Below are 19,765 nucleotides of genomic sequence, written 5' to 3'. Positions count from 1 at the left end.
TCTTAAAACAACAACAATAATACAAAAACACCCAAAGGAATCACAGACCTGAACAAACACAAAGCCTCAACAAGACAAAAAAAAAAAAAAAAAGAACATATCAAAAGAAAACCAAGAGCACAGGGAAAACCCATGCAGTCCATTTTGTGTTGGCAAACTGCTTCTGGATGTGGGGCCTGCCCTGCAGTCTTGCTGATATACCTGATGTCACATTCGATTACAGAAAACTGCTATTCATTTTCACCAGAGCTATCAGTTGAAAATAGCTCTTGGTTGCAGATGGGACTTTGTGTCCACGTCTCCATCTCTGGAGGTCTTTCTTGTGCATGCTGTCACAGTGTCTGAGAGTTCCTAAGTGTATCAGCTCTGTTGTGTCTGGAGGATGCTAGAACATTAAACTTTTATGTAACTGAAAGTTAGTAAGTCTCAAGTGTCAGGAAGCATATCCAGGTTGGAATCAATTGGTATAATTAGAATATTCAAAACTACACAAATGTTACGAATATGCAATGCTTGAGTTTATGACAACAGATGGTGTAAGAAACAGTGGCATGCGGCTTCAGACAGCAGTCAAGTCATGATTACTTGGACTTTGGAAAATTTTACGTAGAGAACAGGTACTGGAAAGATCCAGCAAGACATGAAATATTATGAGGAGAGACATGCATGTTTACAAAAAGTCTTGCTGATGTATTTTTGCACATCAAGGGAACCTGGAAACCCCAGGGCAACCCCATCCCTTGAGACCTGAAACCAAGCACATTTAGTCACGCTGGCTTCTAGTCTCTGAATTAATTAGTTTGAATTCTAATTAGAAAAGGACATCTTTTTCTTGTCTCACAGTATCTCTTTATATGATACCATGAAAATTAGTGCTTCTCCATAGCAAGTAGAAGGTGAAAGAGTTTTGGAAAGGTCAGGTATGTTTTGCTACTAAAATGCACCATACTTCATAGATGTTCTTGAGTGAATTTAACTTGTTTTTGTTCAGCTCCCCCTTCCTTTTAGTGTGGGTGTTCACATTCATCAATGACATTTGTAAATTCTTAGATTTTGTCCTAACTTTAGCTTCCTGGTCTCTCTCACTAGATAGAGAAATACATTTGAAGGTGGATGATCAATAAATAGACACAATAACTATAGGACTTCATGTAATACTCATGTTGTTACAGTAGTCATGTAACTTAAACACTGACCTTGATTGAGATTCCTGCTGGGGTCTCAGGCTGCCTTGCACTTCTCTTCATGGCTATTTTCTTTTCTATCAACTCTGGATGTATTTTCTCTGTGATTGGGTCTGGTTGCTGCAGTAGATGTTTCAGAGCTCTATTTTCCCCCGATTGAGGGGGTCCTCATGGTCATTGTGGTGACTTCAATAATCTAATTTCTACTATTTTTTCTCCTATTTGTAAAAAGACAATTTTCTTGTAGCTGAAGTCACAATCCTTGTGGAGAAGATATATTTTATCTGGAATCTTCTAAGAGCAGATCCTTTATTCTTTCTTAGTGAAAAATTGTTTCATGAGTCAATTCACAACACAGTAAAGTTAAAACAATTAAAAAATAGTTGTTAGTTCTAGACCATATTTTGTACCAAGTGAAAATATTCATTTCAGTCTTAGCCATACCCAATATTACTCTGATTGAGTGGTGTGGGGCCTCTCTCTTTGCACTGTTTTCAATTTTGTGTCATAGGTGTTGAATAAGCAATACAGACTTGACAGGATCATTTCTTTCTCTCAGAGTACTGTTTTTGTTTGAGGATTGTGAGGAAACATGGTGTGGATAAAACGTGGTCTCTAACAAAGCCATCATCAGAGAGGAATCAGAATCCTAGCAAAACGTATGCATAACAGAAAGCTTTTCCTTACTCAGCATTTCATGGTTGAGAGAATTTGATCTTCTTAATGATACGTAAGTAGAGAGGAATCGGGGATTTAATATGTATAGAGCCTTTTCTTTTCTGCACAAAGGGGATGTTGTAGGTAATCCTACTGTGTAATGGGGTACCTACCTGATAGTCTTATGTGTCTTGGAGACTCTAGAGAGACTCTTTGAGAAGCAGGCAGTAATAAGGCAGAAACAAAACCTTTAAGAGTGTAATGGCAAAGTGGGAAGTCTCTGGGATTCCACCAGAACTGACAAATTCCCTTTCTAAGATCCAGAAGAGGCAATTCTGTAGTACTTCAGCAAGGCTAAATCCTGTATGTTCCACTGTCATTCACTGAGCAGAGACTAAATGCCAATCTTTGCTTGCATCTTTTCAGTCATGGGGACAGAATCAGTAATGTTAAATAACACATTTAACATCAAATGATTGAAATATACCATTGGTTTCAATAATACTTACTAATGTCAGCAATTTTGGTTCTTGAAGTTTCTGTGGGAATCCAAAGGAGAAAATTGATTCTGTTAGGTAGAACTCTAGACTCCAAGATTAGTACAAATTACTAAACTCTCCCTGAATAATCATCCTTTCCCAAATATGTATCTGACTATGAACATGGCTGGGGATTACTTACTTCACTGATTATCTTGTATCACATTTTGTTTTAAGTAAAGTGATTCTCCAGGTTACAGAAAAAGGACTTGCCATGTTGTTTCATGACCAGATGCATAGAATTGCATAGGTCCTAGAGTGACTTCTAGAATCCTAGAGTGTTGGAATCTGCTAAGAACCATTATACAAATCAGAAGCTCAGATCTAAAACTGCACAAAACTGTATTCTATCAACAGCTGTACATAAATAAGTATACAATAAAATTCTGACCCTCAGGTGAGATTATATAACTAACTGGTTTACACCTTTAGTTTTAAGATCTGTGAGTTATACCACAGCAGGCCTGACTCACAAAATGTTGAGATGAACACATTTATGTATTTTGTGTAGTTGTGGGAATTCATGATACCCCAAATAAAACTAAAACAAAGACATTTTCTTGTTTTTCTTATATGTATTTATGTATGCCAATATTTGTATTCCTAGGCCTGTGTGTGGGAGAGATGCTTAATCATTTCAGCAATATCATGAAATAAGACCTAATGAAGTAGCATGAAGTCTGATATTATTAAACAGATAATTATTCATTAATGTCTGAGTGATCCTTATATCTCTATAGGGAGAATGATTCTGGGTGAAAGAAATGTCAAATGTGACCCTAGTGACCACGTTCTTCCTCTCAGGCATTCCTCACACACCAGTCCTGAACACCATGCTCTTTGCAATCTTCCTGATGATTTACATTCTCACCGTGCTGGGCAACCTCCTCATCCTGATGGTGATCAGGGTGGATTCCCACCTCCACACACCCATGTACTACTTTCTCACCAACCTCTCCTTTATTGACATGTGGTTCTCCACAGTCACAGTGCCTAAAATGCTGATGACCTTGGTGTCCCCAGGGGGTGGGGCTATCTCCTTCTACAGCTGTGTGGCACAGCTCTACTCTTTCCACTTCCTGGGTAGCACTGAGTGTTTCCTCTACACAGTCATGTCCTATGATCGCTACCTGGCCATCAGTTACCCACTCAGGTATAGCAGCATGATGAGTGGGAGAATGTGTGCCCTCCTGGCTGCTGGCACCTGGCTCACTGGTTCTCTGCACTCTGCTGTCCAGACGTCGCTGACCTTCCGTTTGCCCTACTGTGGACCCAACCAGATCCAGCATTATTTCTGTGATGCTCCTCCCATTCTGAAGCTGGCCTGTGCAGACACCTCAGCCAATGAGATGGTCATCTTTGTGAACATTGGTGTGGTGGCCTCAGGCTGCTTTCTGCTGATTGCATTGTCCTATGTGTCCATTGTCTGTTCCATCCTGAGGATCCGCACCTCAGAGGGCCGACAGAGAGCTTTCCAGACCTGTGCCTCGCACTGCATTGTGGTCCTCTGTTTCTTTGTGCCTTGTGTTTTCATCTACCTGAGGCCAGACTCCAGGGATGCTGTCAATGGAGTTGTGGCAGTTTTCTACACTGTGCTGACACCCTTACTCAACCCTGTTGTGTACACCCTGAGGAACAAGGAGGTGAAGAAAGCCCTGGTTAAACTCAAAGACAAAGTAGCATTTTCTCAGAGCTAGTAAACGCTGATAAAAAAGATACATAATTTTTCCAACATCAGCAATATAATTTAATTATAATACAGCATTGAATCCACCTTCTTAGGAATATTCAATTCTCATGTCTTCTAAGGATTTTCAAATTGCAATTAGATCTCTGACATGTGACAAATGTGCTCATAGTTTGATATTTTATACTTTGCAAACAATAAAAGTAACACTAACAAGAAACAATATGATGTTATCTTGGTTGCTTTATGAAGCTGAAATTCTCTTTTAGCTAATATGATAGAATGTTCACTTTGGGTTCATTTCTCTTGTGCATATACCCAGAAGTCCATAGTTACGGCATTACCGCAATTAGCAGAAGCCATGTTTGTCTCTAGTTTAGTTCTTCAAATGCAGAGTTTTACTTATTCAGTGGTTCTGTGTTTTTCCTTGTGCATAGCTATGAAAAATATATCCAAAACAAGTTTCATAATATGTAATACATACTTTTCTAAGGATATTTCCACATCTAAATGTATGTGTTTGAATAAATGCATGTAATATTTTTATAAAAATTTAATTTCTAGAAATGCTTCAGTTTTAGTGGAAAAATTCAACTATTCCAATGCATAACAATAGAATGAAATTAGATTTTTGTATATTCACATAACGGAATGTTATAAAACAATGGTCACGATGTTCTACAACCATTTATAATATGCATTGTAGAGTTATCACTTTTGAATGTATTTGTTATGATTCAACACCTAAAAATCAAAATATATTAAGTACATACATATGCTGAATCATAACAAGTACAGTAAAAAATAAAATCCTAGTCACCTAACCTCCATACAACATGGCATGTACTGTTTTCATTACCAGGAGAGGCACTTTCTCCTTGGTAAGACAATGTGTGGTACAATACAAGACAACCAGTAAAGTAAATGATCTCAGTTATGTTCACAGCTCAGTACATATTTGGGGAAATGTGATTATCCATGAAGAATTTTAACAGACTGGGAGATTCAATATTTTAAAGATGATAATCCTCAGAGTATATTGAACACACTTAGGATGGAGCAGGAGGATGGGGAATATTGGGATGAATCAGTCTCTTTTGGACATATCAGGATGGGTGCACTCATGAACTCATAATAGCTATGGTTACCCACACAAAAAGCACACGAGATGCACCTCTTCAATACTTCAGCGCGGAAGGAGAAGGGGAATAAATGGCCAGAAGCTGGGTGCTATTGATAATGGATGCCTTGCAGAGGAAGGGGAGTCAGTTTTCTCCAGGAGTGTTGTTTCTCATAAGTTGACCATGCTCTAGTAGATGGGGATGGGACAGTGCTAAATAGATTCAGTGTGTCATTACTAAGAATGAAAATAATAAGTAATGAAGTTGGAAGAGGGATGTATGTGTTGGATACCTAGGAGGTTGTAGAGATTTTAGAGAAAAGGGAAGAACATGATCCAAATACCTTGCATTCACACATGAAAGTCTCAAAGAATAGATAAAATATTATATTTAAGAAGTTTTAACTCAAAATATTAATATTAATTAATCACGTCACTGTGCTATCCAGGTTTTTGTGAATGTCTCCATTTAATCCATATAAAAAGCGTATATGATAATGCCACTGCAATTCTTTTACAATGAAGATTAGTCTATTTCCTAATCATCACAACCTTTGAATATTATACTTTACAGGACAAAGGGGGGTTTTGTTAATATGGGTACATTTCTTAAATGAAGAGATTGTCCTGGATTAATCATAAAAGTCCTCATGTAGTAATCATAATGGCCCAATGTCATCAGAAGGCATAAGAGAAAAAAGTTCAAAATCATAAGCAAGAGCTATGACAAGAAAGCAGAGCAATTAAAGGGTCTAAAATGGAAGACTATAGATCAATGTTAGAATCTAGAAAAAGCAAGTAAAGAAATTGTCTTCAGAGTGTCCAGAAGAAAATAATTCTGTCTACCAGCTTATACTCAGTTTGTTTAGTTTCTGTTCCCTAGAACTATCAAGACAGGGAACTTGTGCTGCCTTAAGAAAAGAAATCGAGGTGTCTGTGTCTGTACAGAACAGCTTGAGGATTGGCAACACATCACAGAAATAACGTTGGGTCTGGCTGAGTCCATAGTTGGTCCAGTGCAAAATCAGTGTGGACGACAGAGTTCAGGGACCCATGAAGCCAAGTGCTAGAAGCCAGGGAGCACATGTTCTCACACTCATCATACTGCTATACCTGAGTGGGCAATGATGAGCAAGGCGTGATCATAGGACATGACTGTGTAGAGGAAACTCACTTAATCTTCTATTACAGATGACTGGAATTTTTGTTTTTTGCATTCTGCAGCATCTTTTTTTTTCTTTCCCCTACAGAGTTTGGACTGACATGCTTTCTGGATACCTTCTGTTACAAACTCAAAATTTTGGAAATACAGAAAACTACAGCCACCTTGGTACAGAGTTGTCCTCAATTACAAAGATGAGCCAATGGTGCTTTTATTTAGAAAGTAGAAAAGCAAAAATATAAGTACAAGTTTTCAACATGTTTCTCTTAAAAATTAGGAAAATAGATCCCCATATTCTAAGGCCTAGCTCAGATCTCATAGATCATGAACAGGCACAGGCAGGTGAGATTCTCAAGACCCTCATATACTGGGACACAAAACAAATCTCAACAAATACAGGTAAATTAAATAACTCCATGTATCCTCTATGCTCACAATACAATAAAGGCTAGAATCAATAGTTATCAATAGTAGATAATCAAAAGAATCTCTACTCATTACACAAACTCCTGGAGACTGACTACCACATTACTGAATGATAAGTGGGTAAAATAAATTATCAAGAAACATCATAGAATTAAATGAAAATCAAAACACAATACAAAAATACCCTGGGACACTTTAAAAGCTGTCCTAGGAGGGAAATGTATAGCTCTAAATGCCTACATTAAAAAGATCTAAAAATATATGAGAGAAGTTGGGGGAGAGGAAAGAATATGTAGAGTCAGAGAAAAAGGAGAGAAAGAAAATAAAAATAATTTTAAAAAGAGAAAAAAATCAGAGAGCTTGAATAAATGACTTATTGATACAACTTAAGAATTTTCAAAAACCACAAACAAACCAAACCTAAACCAAGCAGATAGGAAGACATAGCAGAAATAAGAGCAGAACTCAATGGAAAACTAACAAAGAAACCAACACAAACATTCAACAAATCTAAGAGCTGGTGCAACAAAAAGATAAACATTGACAGAGCTTGGCCCAGCTAACAATAAGAAAGATACAATCTAAATTAACAGAGCAGAAATGAACAGGGAAACATCATGACAGACACCAAAGAAATTTAAAACAGTAGGAGACCTTGACAAACATATACTTCATTAAGTTAAAAACAGCAATAAAATGCATTGGAGTAAGAAATGCCCAGGCTCAGAAGGACTCTTAGCAATATTCTGTCAGACTTCAAAGAGATCTATGACCAATACTTCTTAAATTATTAAAAAGACAAGAATCAGAAGAGTTCCTTCTGTAAAACCAGTGTTACTGTCATACACATACCATGTAAAACACATTAAAAAGAAAAAGAAAAAACTATAGTTGGGGTTGGGGATTTAGCTCAGTGGTAGAGTGCTTGCCTAGCAAGCACAAGGCCCTGGGTTTGATCCTCAGCTCCACAAAACAAACAAACAAACAAAAAAACAACAAAAAACAAACAAAAAAACCTCCTATAGTTCAATATTCCTATTGAACATAGATTAAAAAATTCTCATAAAAATACTTTCAAATTGAATTCAGGCTGTATAAAAAAAGATCATCCAACATAATCAATTTTTTATCTTTGATGTTCAGGGATAGTCAACATACATAAATCATCATATAGATCATATAAATAGACAAAGTAAAAACTTACATGATCTTACTTAAAGTAAAAACACACATGATCTTTTCAATAGATACAGAAAATTCAGCCATGTCTTTATGATTAAATTCAGACAAAATTCAACATGTCTTTATGATAAAATTCCTAAATAGAGAGGGAACATACCTCAACACAATAAATGATGTGCATGATGAACTCACATCCAACATTAAGAAGGATGACACCAATTGACTTACTAATGTGGAATGGGGAAAGTACATACGACCTCAACCCTACATAAAGAACTATATGCCAATAAGGAATGCCATGTCCCCCCAGGAAAGAGCACACCAATTGGTTATCCAATACCAAATGGTTAGATCTGAAAACACACACACACACACACACACACACACACACACATCATTTTATGGACTGAGAAGAATACATACATATATATTTCTTTGTATATATGTAAATATATATTATATATGGAACAACAAAGAAAAAGAAGTCATAGATTTAAAGAGAGAAGAAGTTATACATGTGAGGAGCTGGAGGAAGGAAATGTAAGGGTTATAATATAATGTAATAATAATTATATTATAATCTTGAAAATTATATATATATATTCCACATGCAGTACCTTAAAAGAACTTTCTGAGTAGAATTCCATTTACTCAGGAATTAAGACCAATAATTGACAAGCTAGTGTCCTTTGGATATGGCAGTCAAGCTGCTACCATGGATCTTGATAATATGGTTGCTTAAACAAGATCTTTACAATGACAACAGCTGTTGGCATGCCAATGTGGATAGGGGACGTTCATAAAGAACCCCTCCTTCAAGATGAAGAGTTAGAGGAAATCAGTGTTTACTGTGAGGGGATGATTTTTTTTTCCAGGGATGAGCTCCCTGATAAGTTATCTAATCACAATTGGTCAGTTTTAAACATATACATATGAGCAATGGTAAAAGATACACATATGTGTAAAAATTAAAAAAGAAAAGTAAAATCATAAAACATGTTTTATTTTATGTAATAATAATGAAAAAGAGGCCATTAATTTGAAAAAGTGTTAGGAAGGCATAGGAGGATTTAAAGAGGAAAGAGAGTAAGTGAAGTATGTACAGTAAGTAGGTAGCCAAAAATTTCTCCACTCCTGCTTTGCTCAGCAGTCCAGACAAATCTCTCCCACAGATGGTCACATACCTGGTTATAAAATAATCACTCAGGGGCTTATATTAATTACAGGTTTTATGGACTATGGCTTTAGCTTCTTGCTAGCTAGCTCTTTCATCTTAAATTAAGCCATTCCTATTAATCTATATGTTGCCACATGGCTGTGGCATTACCAGTCTGCTGGCATCTTGTTGCTCCTTTGGCAGTGGGCTGGTGACTCCTTGACTCTACCCCTTCTTCATTCACTATCTCTTTTGGATTTTCCCGCCTGGCTCCATCCTGCCCTGCCATAGGCCAATGATGTAGCATGAATCTTAAATGGTCTTATTAATAAGAACAAACCTGGTGCCAGTTATTGGATGAATGCTGGAAGATCAGAGAAGCAGAACAAGCTACAGCCACCTTACCTTGCCAATTCCTCAGCTGATCCTGTTTCCTCAGACTGGAAGCCTCTGAGTCCTCATCCAAATGGATCTCAGCTGAACTGCTGCTCAAAAGCCTATAAGCTTAACCAGGCTCTAGTTCCTGGTTTTCACGCCTTATATACCTTTCTGCTTTCTGCCATTACTTCCTGGGATTAAGGCATGAGTCACCATGCCTGGCTGTTTCCCTTGTGGCTTTGAACTCACAGAGATCCAGATGGATCTCTACCTCTGGAATGCTAGGATTAAAGGTGTGTGCTACCACTGCTTAACTTCTATGTTTAATATTATGACTGTTCTGTTCTCTAACCCCCAGATAAGTTTATTGGGGTTCACAATATATAAATCACATAATGAAGCTTTATTCATTATCCATTGAGAGCCACACATATTCACAGCATACAAAAAGATATCCCACAGCAACAGTACTGAATGATACTTTCAAAAAACTCAAGAAGTTAAACTTTAAAAATAGGTAAATAGGGTTGGGGATTTAACTCAATGGTAGAGCTCTTGCCTAGCAAGTGAAAGGCCCTGGGTTCGATCCTCAGCTTAAAAAAAAATAGGTAAATAATGCTAGATAAGATAAAAAGTGATAAAATGTATGAAAAATAGAATGGACCAACTTTGTTTTTGTAGTCGTCTCCATGTAATGGACTGGTTTTGAGTTTTGGTCATATCTACCATTTCACATTAATGGCTTGATTTGTATTTTCTTGATGATTAGTGATATTGAAGGCATACATTGATGTAGTGGGTAGCCATCCCAGCCTTGACCTGTAAGGTCCAACCCCCATTGAGGCTTCGGTAATGGTCACGCCCACAAGGCGGGGCTGAGGGAGGAAGCTGAAGACCCAGGATGGAGAGGAGAGGCTTCTCTTGGTTCTGGGACCCTGGACGCTGGAGGTAGATGGAGCAGAGTTCTCCAGAGAACACCGCAATACTGCGCCATACCTTTGCCAGACCCTGCAACCTATCCCTTCATTTGTAAGTTACCCCACAAAATAAACCTCCCTTTTAACTACATGGAGTGGCTGTAATAATTTCACCAATACATCTTGGCAATTCATATGAATTGTTTGGAAAATATTCAAGTACTTTTACCCATCTTTGGAGACCCATCTTTGGAGACTCATCTCTCACACATGCATGCAATATTTATGTACTCATACACATATATATTAAGTGTTTTGAATAGTCTATTTTGGATATCAACTCTGTATCAAACAGATGACATGCAAATTTTTCTTTCAGTCTAGGGTTGTCATTTTCTGGAGTGTCTTCTTTGGTGTGTACAACTTTTTTTGCTGGTTGAAGTCACAGTTGTCTGTTTGTACTTTCCCTGACAGTTAAACAGTGTTTTTAAGGAGGCAGAAATGTAAATTCTTTTAATTACTGATAAATTGGCTTAATAAATATAATTATTTATAACTCAACCATTTTTTTTTCTCTTTTTGATTTCTTGAGACAGGGTTTCCCTAGTAACATCCCTGGCTGTCCTGGAACTTGATGTATAGACAAGGATGACCTTGAACTCACAGAGATCCACCTGCCTCTACCTCTCAAGTGCTGGCATTAAAGGGGTATGCCACCACACCTGGCTCAATTCAGCCATTTTTATGTCCAGTTGATTATCTTTATTTATTTTATATACCCATATTTATTAACTTTGCAACAAATGTAACTATTAATGAAATTTATATAATGTTAAAATATATCAAATTAACATTTAAAAAGAAAACCATGGACAGTATTGAAATTGTGAAATATTATATATTTCAACTAGATTATCTCAATTTAATCTTTAGGAGAAATCTGATAGGTGCTGTCATCTAAATGTGCATGACAGGTAAGGAATATGGTCAAGCTTTGATCCCACTATCTGGTACTAAATTCAATGCACTGTCTTTTATACTATGTTGCTTTTAGATAACTTCCAGATTACTTCTTTCTTTCAGGTCAGGGTAGCATCAGTGAAAAACAGTAATCATTGACTTAAGTTTTCAAAGGAAAATTTTAGGAGAAAATTAAAAAACAACACCACAACAGCTGGTGTTTGCTTACACTCGACATATACTATGTTGAAACTTCAGATAATCTTTGACCATATTCTACCATGTTTTGTTCTATTTACTTGGAAGTTTTTCTCAAATTAACATCTCTTGAAGCATCAAACTATAAAAGTATCCACACATGCCAGTAACCAGGGATACCATTTCCAGGTAAATCTGTATTCGGTATGGGTGTGTTTTATGATGTATCTGATGGATTTTTCTGAAATTGTGTGTTCTGGGCTAATTAACAATTGAAAAGGATTTAAAATTGTAAGTAGTAACTGGATAACATGTAGGGACTCAAATCCTTAAAGGCTAGGGTAACTTTTATAACAATTCCAGTGCTGATACTTGTGTTGATCAGTTCAGCTCTATTTTCTCTGTAATTAAACAATGCAGCAATTTCTTCAATTATTTTAATTAAGTGACACCTAAATCTCAGGAATAGAAGACACAGAGATTTAAGGCATGTTCTGGAGCTCCAGGGCACAATGAAAAAATGGTGGGTTTTAGAATGTTACAAAGCATATATGAGATGGCATGTTAAACACAGGGCATCCTGCAAAGATAAGGCAAGGAGGTTAGTCATACACATCCAAGAAAGGTGATGATCTGCACATTTAAGTGACAAAGGCATTTGTTTACTGTGGTTTTTAATGAAAATTTCATATACTGTGCATAAAGTTTATGTGGTATGCCCTCAATTCACAGAGCTTTTGATTTGTATGCCAAATTATATTGTGCTTGAGTCCTCTAGTTCTGAGGAGACAAAAATTGGTCACTAGAGACCCCAGCTAAAGCATTCTACATTTCTTTTAATTCCTTAGTAATGTCCACATCCAGACTAGGCATATTAGTTGACAGGAACCTGTATCTAACTGGACAGACAGCCAAGGTTGCTCATCCTGATGGGTGAACCAGAGGGAGGCTCCAGCTGGGCTGCTTTAAGAGGTTAACCATAAAACTTACAATTTGCCATAATACCTTTTACACTGTGGGAAAAAAATTATAAAACAAATACCTGCCTTATTCTCTTCCTGGTAAACTAGGAGGACATTTTCAAAGAGAGTCTTATATACTAATTAATAGTCATCACTGGGAACATTGTGGTGGTGCACAGCTGTAACTTACAGGCTGAGACATGAGAACTGAAAGTTCAAAGTCAACCGGAGCCACATAGTAAGATGTTATCTCACAGACGAATGAACAACAAACAGATAAATAAAAACAAGACAGTCCAATGGTAGAAATTCTTGGTTAGAATAAAGTCATCCCAGCATGGATAAGTGCTTCTGCACATTGCCTTTTGACCCTGCAAAATGAGATGAGTTATGTGGTGGGCCCTTGCCATTGCATAACCTTGTGCATAACTTTATGAATGTTGTGTGCCAGGCTACCAGAGTTAGTAGGATTTTATTCTCAGCACAGTGTCACAACTTATTCAAGGAAGCCATGGCAAGCTATCACAGAAGGATGTTCTTTCTCAAACCCCTCTGAAATGCAGTTGGAACAAATATTAGGAGTCTGGGTACACTTTATGTTAGTGTTCCAGCTCCGCCTTCCTCATCTGGTAGAAAGGGTGGCATGTATTGCATTAAGAGGATGCATGTGACATGTACATGAAACATTTTTAGGAAATGTAATTTACACTTTCTGTATATATGTGTACAATTGATTGTGGGACTTATGGTGCAAATCTTGCTTCTTACAAAGTGTCCAAACTACAATTTATACTTTAAGTCAAATAAACACAACTTGCAGAACTAGCATAATTATATGAGAATCTGTATAAACTGGAGAATAAACTCAATGAATACTTTTGATCCTTTTTCTCTAAGGACTTTTTTTTTTGCACTTAATGTCTGTCTTTATGTTTTTACAGAATAAAATTTAAGGTTTCTGAAATGGACACTTGGAATTTGGACAAAAATGTCAGGAATTTTCCAGAGAAGGATAGCTGATAGTGGTTATCAGTAACCAACAGGAAACATAAATGTATATATCACATTCATGGATATAGCTCTCATAGTTGTCAGGGTATTAAAAAAGTTAATATCTATAATTGTTTTAGCTCATGAAAGAGAATAAAGACAGTTTGGGGAATAAAACTGTTTTGTTAAGTGTTTCCAATCTATCAATTTCTTCATAAGTATATTGTTTTTTAGTGGACTGTATTATATATAATTTTTATTATGAAGTGTATAAAACACGCAAAGAAGAAGATTCAATTGAATAAAGCATACTGTAAGAATATGACACTGGATTGAAATTCTGGAAAATATTTGTATAGGTAGTAAAATTAAGTTGTTTTTCTCAGAACACAAACCAAAACAGCAGTGTGCCCCTTCTGCTGAGATGATCACGCTCACAAGGATTTTCTTTGGGATTCATAAAAGTGTTTACCAAGGACTGAAAAATTATCAGTTACTTCATTAGAAGTTAGGGTTAGATATTTGAAGAGCTCTTTTGAAATTCTCATCACCACATTGGAAGCATAATTTAATAAGAGATTTTAAAGACATTAGCATATTCTTTACTTGATTATTTACCCTGAGTAAATACTGACCCATATTTTAATTTTAACAGGGCTTTCTTCACTTCTTTGTTCCTCAGAGTGTACACAACAGGGTTGAGTAAAGGTGTCAGCACAGTGTAGAAAACGGCCACAACTCCATCCACAGCATCCCTGGAACCTGGCCTCAGGTAGATGAAGATCCCAGGGCCAAAGAAACAGAGGACCACAATGCAGTGCGAAGCACAGGTCTGGAAAGCTCTCTGTCGGCCCTCTGAGGTGCGGATCCTCAGAATGGAACAGACAATGGACACATAGGACAGTGCAATCAGCAGAAAGCAGCCTGAGGCCACCACACCAATGTTCACAAAGATGACCATCTCATTGGCTGAGGTGTCTGCACAGGCCAGCTTCAGAATGGGAGGAGCATCACAGAAATAATGCTGGATCTGGTTGGGTCCACAGTAGGGCAAATGGAAAGTCAACGAGGTCTGGACAGCAGAATGCAGGGAACCAGTGAGCCAGGTGCCAGCAGCCAGGAGGGCACACATTCTCCCGCTCATCATGCTGCTGTACCTGAGTGGGTAACTGATGGCCAGGTAGCGATCATAGGACATGACTGTGTAGAGGAAACACTCAGTGCTACCCAGGAAGTGGAAGGAGTAGAACTGTGCCACACAGCTGTGGAAGGAGATAGCCCCACCCCCTGGGGACACCAAGGTCATCAGCATTTTAGGCACTGTGACTGTGGAGAACCACATGTCAATAAAGGAGAGGTTAGTGAGAAAGTAGTACATGGGTGTGTGGAGGTGGGAATCCACCCTGATCACTATCAGGATGAGGAGGTTGCCCAGCACGGTGAGAATATAAATCATCAGGAAGATTGCAAAGAGCATGGTGTCTAGGACTGGTGCATGAGGAATGCCTGAGAGGAAGAACGTGGTCACTATGCTCATGTTTGACATGTCTTCATATGAAATATGGCCATTGAATTTTCACTGATGAAGAACACAAAATATAAATTGTTTTATTATATTTGATACAGACACCTCATATCCCTGTTAGCCATATAAAAAGAATGTAAAATTTACATGAAATAGTTCACTTTTAACAAGAGGATCAAATTTAGAATTCTTTGTTTTATAAAATTATAATGATTATGATCAAGTAATAAGTAGTGCTGATAAACTTCTTCCAGCACCAACCTTCATTCTGATAGCCGTCTCTCCTTTCCTTTATCATGTGTGGGTGCTTGTGCATGTACACACACACACACACACACACACACACACACACACACACACACACACCCTTCCAGTCATTCATTCTCCCCCTGTGATCATTAAATAATTGCATTTGAATGAGAAAATTACAGCAAGCTTCCTCCTGGATGCTGTCTGGTAAGATACCAGGAGTGAGTGTACCTGCAGTATTTGTGTATTACAGAGAGCCTGCTTGCCTTTTACCTGTGTTCTGCCTTCCTGGTCATAAGAAGAGTTGAAAATTAGTACAGTAGTGGTCAGAGCACATTTCCTCCATCCTTTCTTATTTCTCCAAGACGCCAAGCTAGTGTTCATTCTATGGAAGTGTGATCAAATCATCTCTGTACATTTTGAAATGTTCATGAAAAATTGTCCTTAAACTGTAAAGAGAGCTAAACATGTCTCATCTTTGACTATTAGGTCTGAATTAAATATAATAACATATTTTGCTATGAAATCTAAACATACAAACTGTATATACAGTCTGAAATTATTTTTGTTTGTTTGTAGGATATCTATTATTTCAGAGATAAGACATGTTTTTTTTTTCCTTCATAGAGCAGACTGGTGTCTCATAAACAATACAGTTAAATTTAAAAAGTAGCGAAAAGTCATGGAACCTCAATAGAAATCTGGCCAGAAATCTAGACCTACCCAATTGAAAAGGAGTGTCACTTGCTCAGTAATTATGATACTTCTGTACTTGTCATCTTTGCCTTCCTGTGTGGAAGTCTGCTGGCACTGGGTTCATTGTTCAGAGGTACAATGCTGTGGTGTACAGGGAAAGTACTTAATTGACTGATGCATTATATAACAGGCCTTTATTAAACTATGCAATGTTAGCTAAGTCACAACTAAGGCAATGTAAACTGACTTTAAGAAGACTGAAGAATCCAAGAGTTTCCACTTTAAATATATCATATATTTTCCAGTGTTACCAACCATGAATGACATGTTGAGTTTAGACAATTTTGGCTGCTTACCAATTGTGGAGTTCTTTTTGGATCACGAGGCAGATATTAAGGTTTATACAAGCTTCATATCCTTGATGAGTAATAGCAGTTGTCCCCCTGCATGGTTAAAAACAAGAAGAAAAACTGTAGAAACAAGATCCTTTTGAAATAGAGTTTAAGATTGGGTTGGTTTTTCAGGAGACAATATTTTGGCCCTAGATTCTTCATAGGCAAGCATATTTCAACATTATTATAAACATTGATAGTTCTAGCCAAATTCATGTCTGTAAGCTGGTTCTGCTTTGATGGGCCATCATTCTTTTGACCTTTTTATTTTGCCAAAATGTAATGAATAACCATCAAAGTCTATCTTCAAGACTTCTGCAGGGAATGATTAATATTCATCCTAGATTTCTTCTGTGATTTCATAAGTGGAAAATAAGGACTTTTATTCCCTAGGGGGCAATTCTCTGTAGTGGCTACAAATCTCTTTGATGAATCTTTAACTTTTCTATGCTCCAGGATTACTCAGGTGGTGTTTCCTAGAGACATAGCTTACTAATTAAACCACTCCTCTCCAGGGCTTCTGTCCAGAAATTGATGTTACCTCACATTTGCTGGCTCAGAGATTTCTTTGAAGCTTCTGCCTTTATTCCTTCTTTACATTTAAAAAATGTTTGCAATTTTTATGTGAAAGTGATTTTTCTTGTTTGTTTTCACATCAATTAATGAAAGAAAGAAAATTAGATGTTTCCTCCTGGAATTAGTGCATGTGTTAATTACTAGTGAAAGAGTTTTCATAAAAATAAAAAGCATTATATAACAATCCAAAGCCCACACTGTGCTAAAAGCAATGCTGGTACCTATAGATGAGCAATATTCCTCTCTGTGGAAGAGTTTTGTACCTGGAGCCCCTTAAATTAACATTCCTGACAATTAACCTATCATAACACTCAATTTTCTAACATTGGGTGTCTACTTAAATTAAGACATATTTTATCTATGTAAAACCACCACATTTTTTTTAGAAAATTTATTTTAAAAGTTACTGGCAGTTTAGTTCTGCTTAATATATCTCAATATTACTTTATGAAATGCACCCAGTTTGGGTATTTTATTCTCATGAGAGATGCAATCCTATTCAGTAAAGGTTTTCTATTAAGAGGATCTGAATGACGGCATTGAATGAGTTTGATCTTTTCAGCAAGAAGAAAAGAATTATCCCCTTTTTTAGGCTCTTCTTCACAATACAGTGAGAATCTATGTGATAAACAAACCAGGGCTTCTGGCATCATCAAGAATTCCACACTCAGGCTGGTGAGATGGCTCATTAGGTAACGTGTTTGTTATACAACCTTGGCAACCTGAGTTTGATCCCTAAGGACCTACATGAAAGTGTAGAGAACTGGCCTCCAAAATTATCTTCTGACATCTACAAGTCCAGCATGACATGTATACCTTCTCACACAATCATACATACACAATGATGATAGTAATAATAAATAAAATTATATATAATTCTTCACTTGTAGAGTTTATATAAGATAATGCCCCACACCACCCAGACTATTCCCATATGATGGGGTCATCTTCTGATGCTCTGCAAACGAATAGATAAGAACAGGACTCCACATGACTGTATTTAGCAACCATTTCATCATTGGACTTGCTCTGCCAGTGTTCCTCCTTGAATGTTTGGTCTTTAAACAACTTTTGCTGTTCAATGTTCTTTGCACTTTCATGTTATTTTGGAATCAACTTTCTAATTTCTACAAACAGATCTGTTTTGGTTTTAGTCAGCCTTGCATTGAACATACAGAGTAATTATGAGAGAACAGACATTTTGTAAGTATTGTGTCTGAACCATGGATACCATATATGTCTTTTATATCTCTTAACAATGCATTTGTTTCAGTAATCAGACCTAGCTCATCTTCCCAGATTTATCATTATTTCCTATCTTGATATTTTAAGTGATAATTTTAACATGTAGAAAGATAATAGGTGTTTTATCTCAGTATTGTGTCCTGTAGTTCAGCTAAACTCACTGATTTTGGATAATGTATCAGACTGATTTTTATTTAGATGATTATGCTGTCTGCTTGTTCTCTATGTAAGACCCCTGCACCACAATCCAGAAAATTCTTCAAAACAAAAGTGTTCAGTTCCTAAATTTTCCTTCCTCAGAAATTTTGGTTGTCTGCACATTTCCCAGATCTGAAAGCACCTGTTTGTGTGCATTTGGTCCAGTTTGTTATTCACTTGGGCTGGCCGATTAAATATAAACCCTGTTAGTGTGTGGACCAGGATATAAAATCTACAGTATATCTATTTTCGCCACTTTCTTTATATAATCATATGACAAGCATATTTATAAAAATTTATAAGCATACCTACACTGTTCATATTTATTATGAACTAAACACTCCTGCAATTATCATTGGTATTAAAATGTTACATATTGCCAACAATCATTGGGCACCTCATCTCTACTTGCCTTTGTTAACATTTTGATCTCACTTATCTTTGTTCATCCATTCTTAGGATTTCTTTATTCTGATTTACAATTACTTTTCAAGGCATTGCTATTTTATATAGTTAAAATGTGCATTTTTGAAATTTAATTGTGTGTAATTATAAGGCAACATCAAAACATACATAGTATCTGTTACTTATCATTATGTTTTGAAGACATTTATACATTGATATGTTGTATTAGCTTTCCATTGCTGAGACAAAATAGCAAAGATGATAAACTGTAAAGAAGGAAAGATTTACTTTTATTTATTATTTCAGACATTTTATTCTATGGTCATATGATTTCATTGCTTTGTGAATGTGGCGTGGCTGATCTCTATGGTCAGAAATAGCAATTGTGACTGCTCGTCTCAAATGGTGAGAAGGCAAAAGTGTGGTTCAGGGGCTAATATACCCTTCCTGGTCACACCCCTAGTGACTGCCTCCTTCAAACTAGGCTCTGCCTCCTAAAAATGTTGACCGCTACATAGTGCCATTGACTGGGGACCAAATTTTCTACACATGGAACTTGGGGAACTAAATAATGAGAAAATAGAAATGCTTATGCATGTATATGCCTATTGAAGAAAGCTCTTCTGTGGTAGAAAATGAGTTGAAGGGGAAGATAATTTCTAATTTTTATCACTGAAAGACTGGATTTCTAAACAAAGAATCTTTCTGATTCCATGTCTTCAATCTTCCCTCTACAAGCCAGTTTTGTGAACACAGATACACACACATAGACACACACAAAGACACACATGCACACATACACACACACCCACACACCCCCAACCTTAATACACACACACATACAATTTTATTCCCACCATCATGTCTCCCCTCCATTGTGTTCTCATTGAGGACTTACTGACAGGTCTTGGAACTTGCCATGTATATGAATTCTCTCTCATGTGCTAGGATTCTCCTCTCC

The 19,765-nt window shown here is 36.8% G+C and overlaps 2 protein-coding genes across 2 annotated transcripts; one reads left to right on the top strand and one right to left on the bottom strand.

The window, feature by feature from the left end:
• Positions 1-3,144: 3,144 nt before the first annotated feature.
• Positions 3,145-4,077, top strand: LOC118588029 (olfactory receptor 10G4). The gene has a single exon (XM_036194303.1). The coding sequence runs from the start codon at positions 3,145-3,147 to the stop codon at positions 4,075-4,077; it is 933 nt and encodes a 310-aa protein (XP_036050196.1).
• A 10,051-nt stretch (positions 4,078-14,128) lies between these two features.
• Positions 14,129-15,064, bottom strand: LOC118588067 (olfactory receptor 10G7). Its single transcript, XM_036194377.1, has one exon. It carries the CDS (start codon positions 15,062-15,064, stop codon positions 14,129-14,131), a length of 936 nt encoding a protein of 311 aa, XP_036050270.1.
• Positions 15,065-19,765: the final 4,701 nt, after the last annotated feature.

The sequence above is a fragment of the Onychomys torridus genome, chromosome 7, assembly GCF_903995425.1.
Source record: "Onychomys torridus chromosome 7, mOncTor1.1, whole genome shotgun sequence".
Classification (NCBI taxonomy): domain Eukaryota; kingdom Metazoa; phylum Chordata; class Mammalia; order Rodentia; family Cricetidae; genus Onychomys; species Onychomys torridus.
Note: the sequence above shows the minus strand (reverse complement) of the source record. Positions and strands in the feature narration are given on the sequence as shown.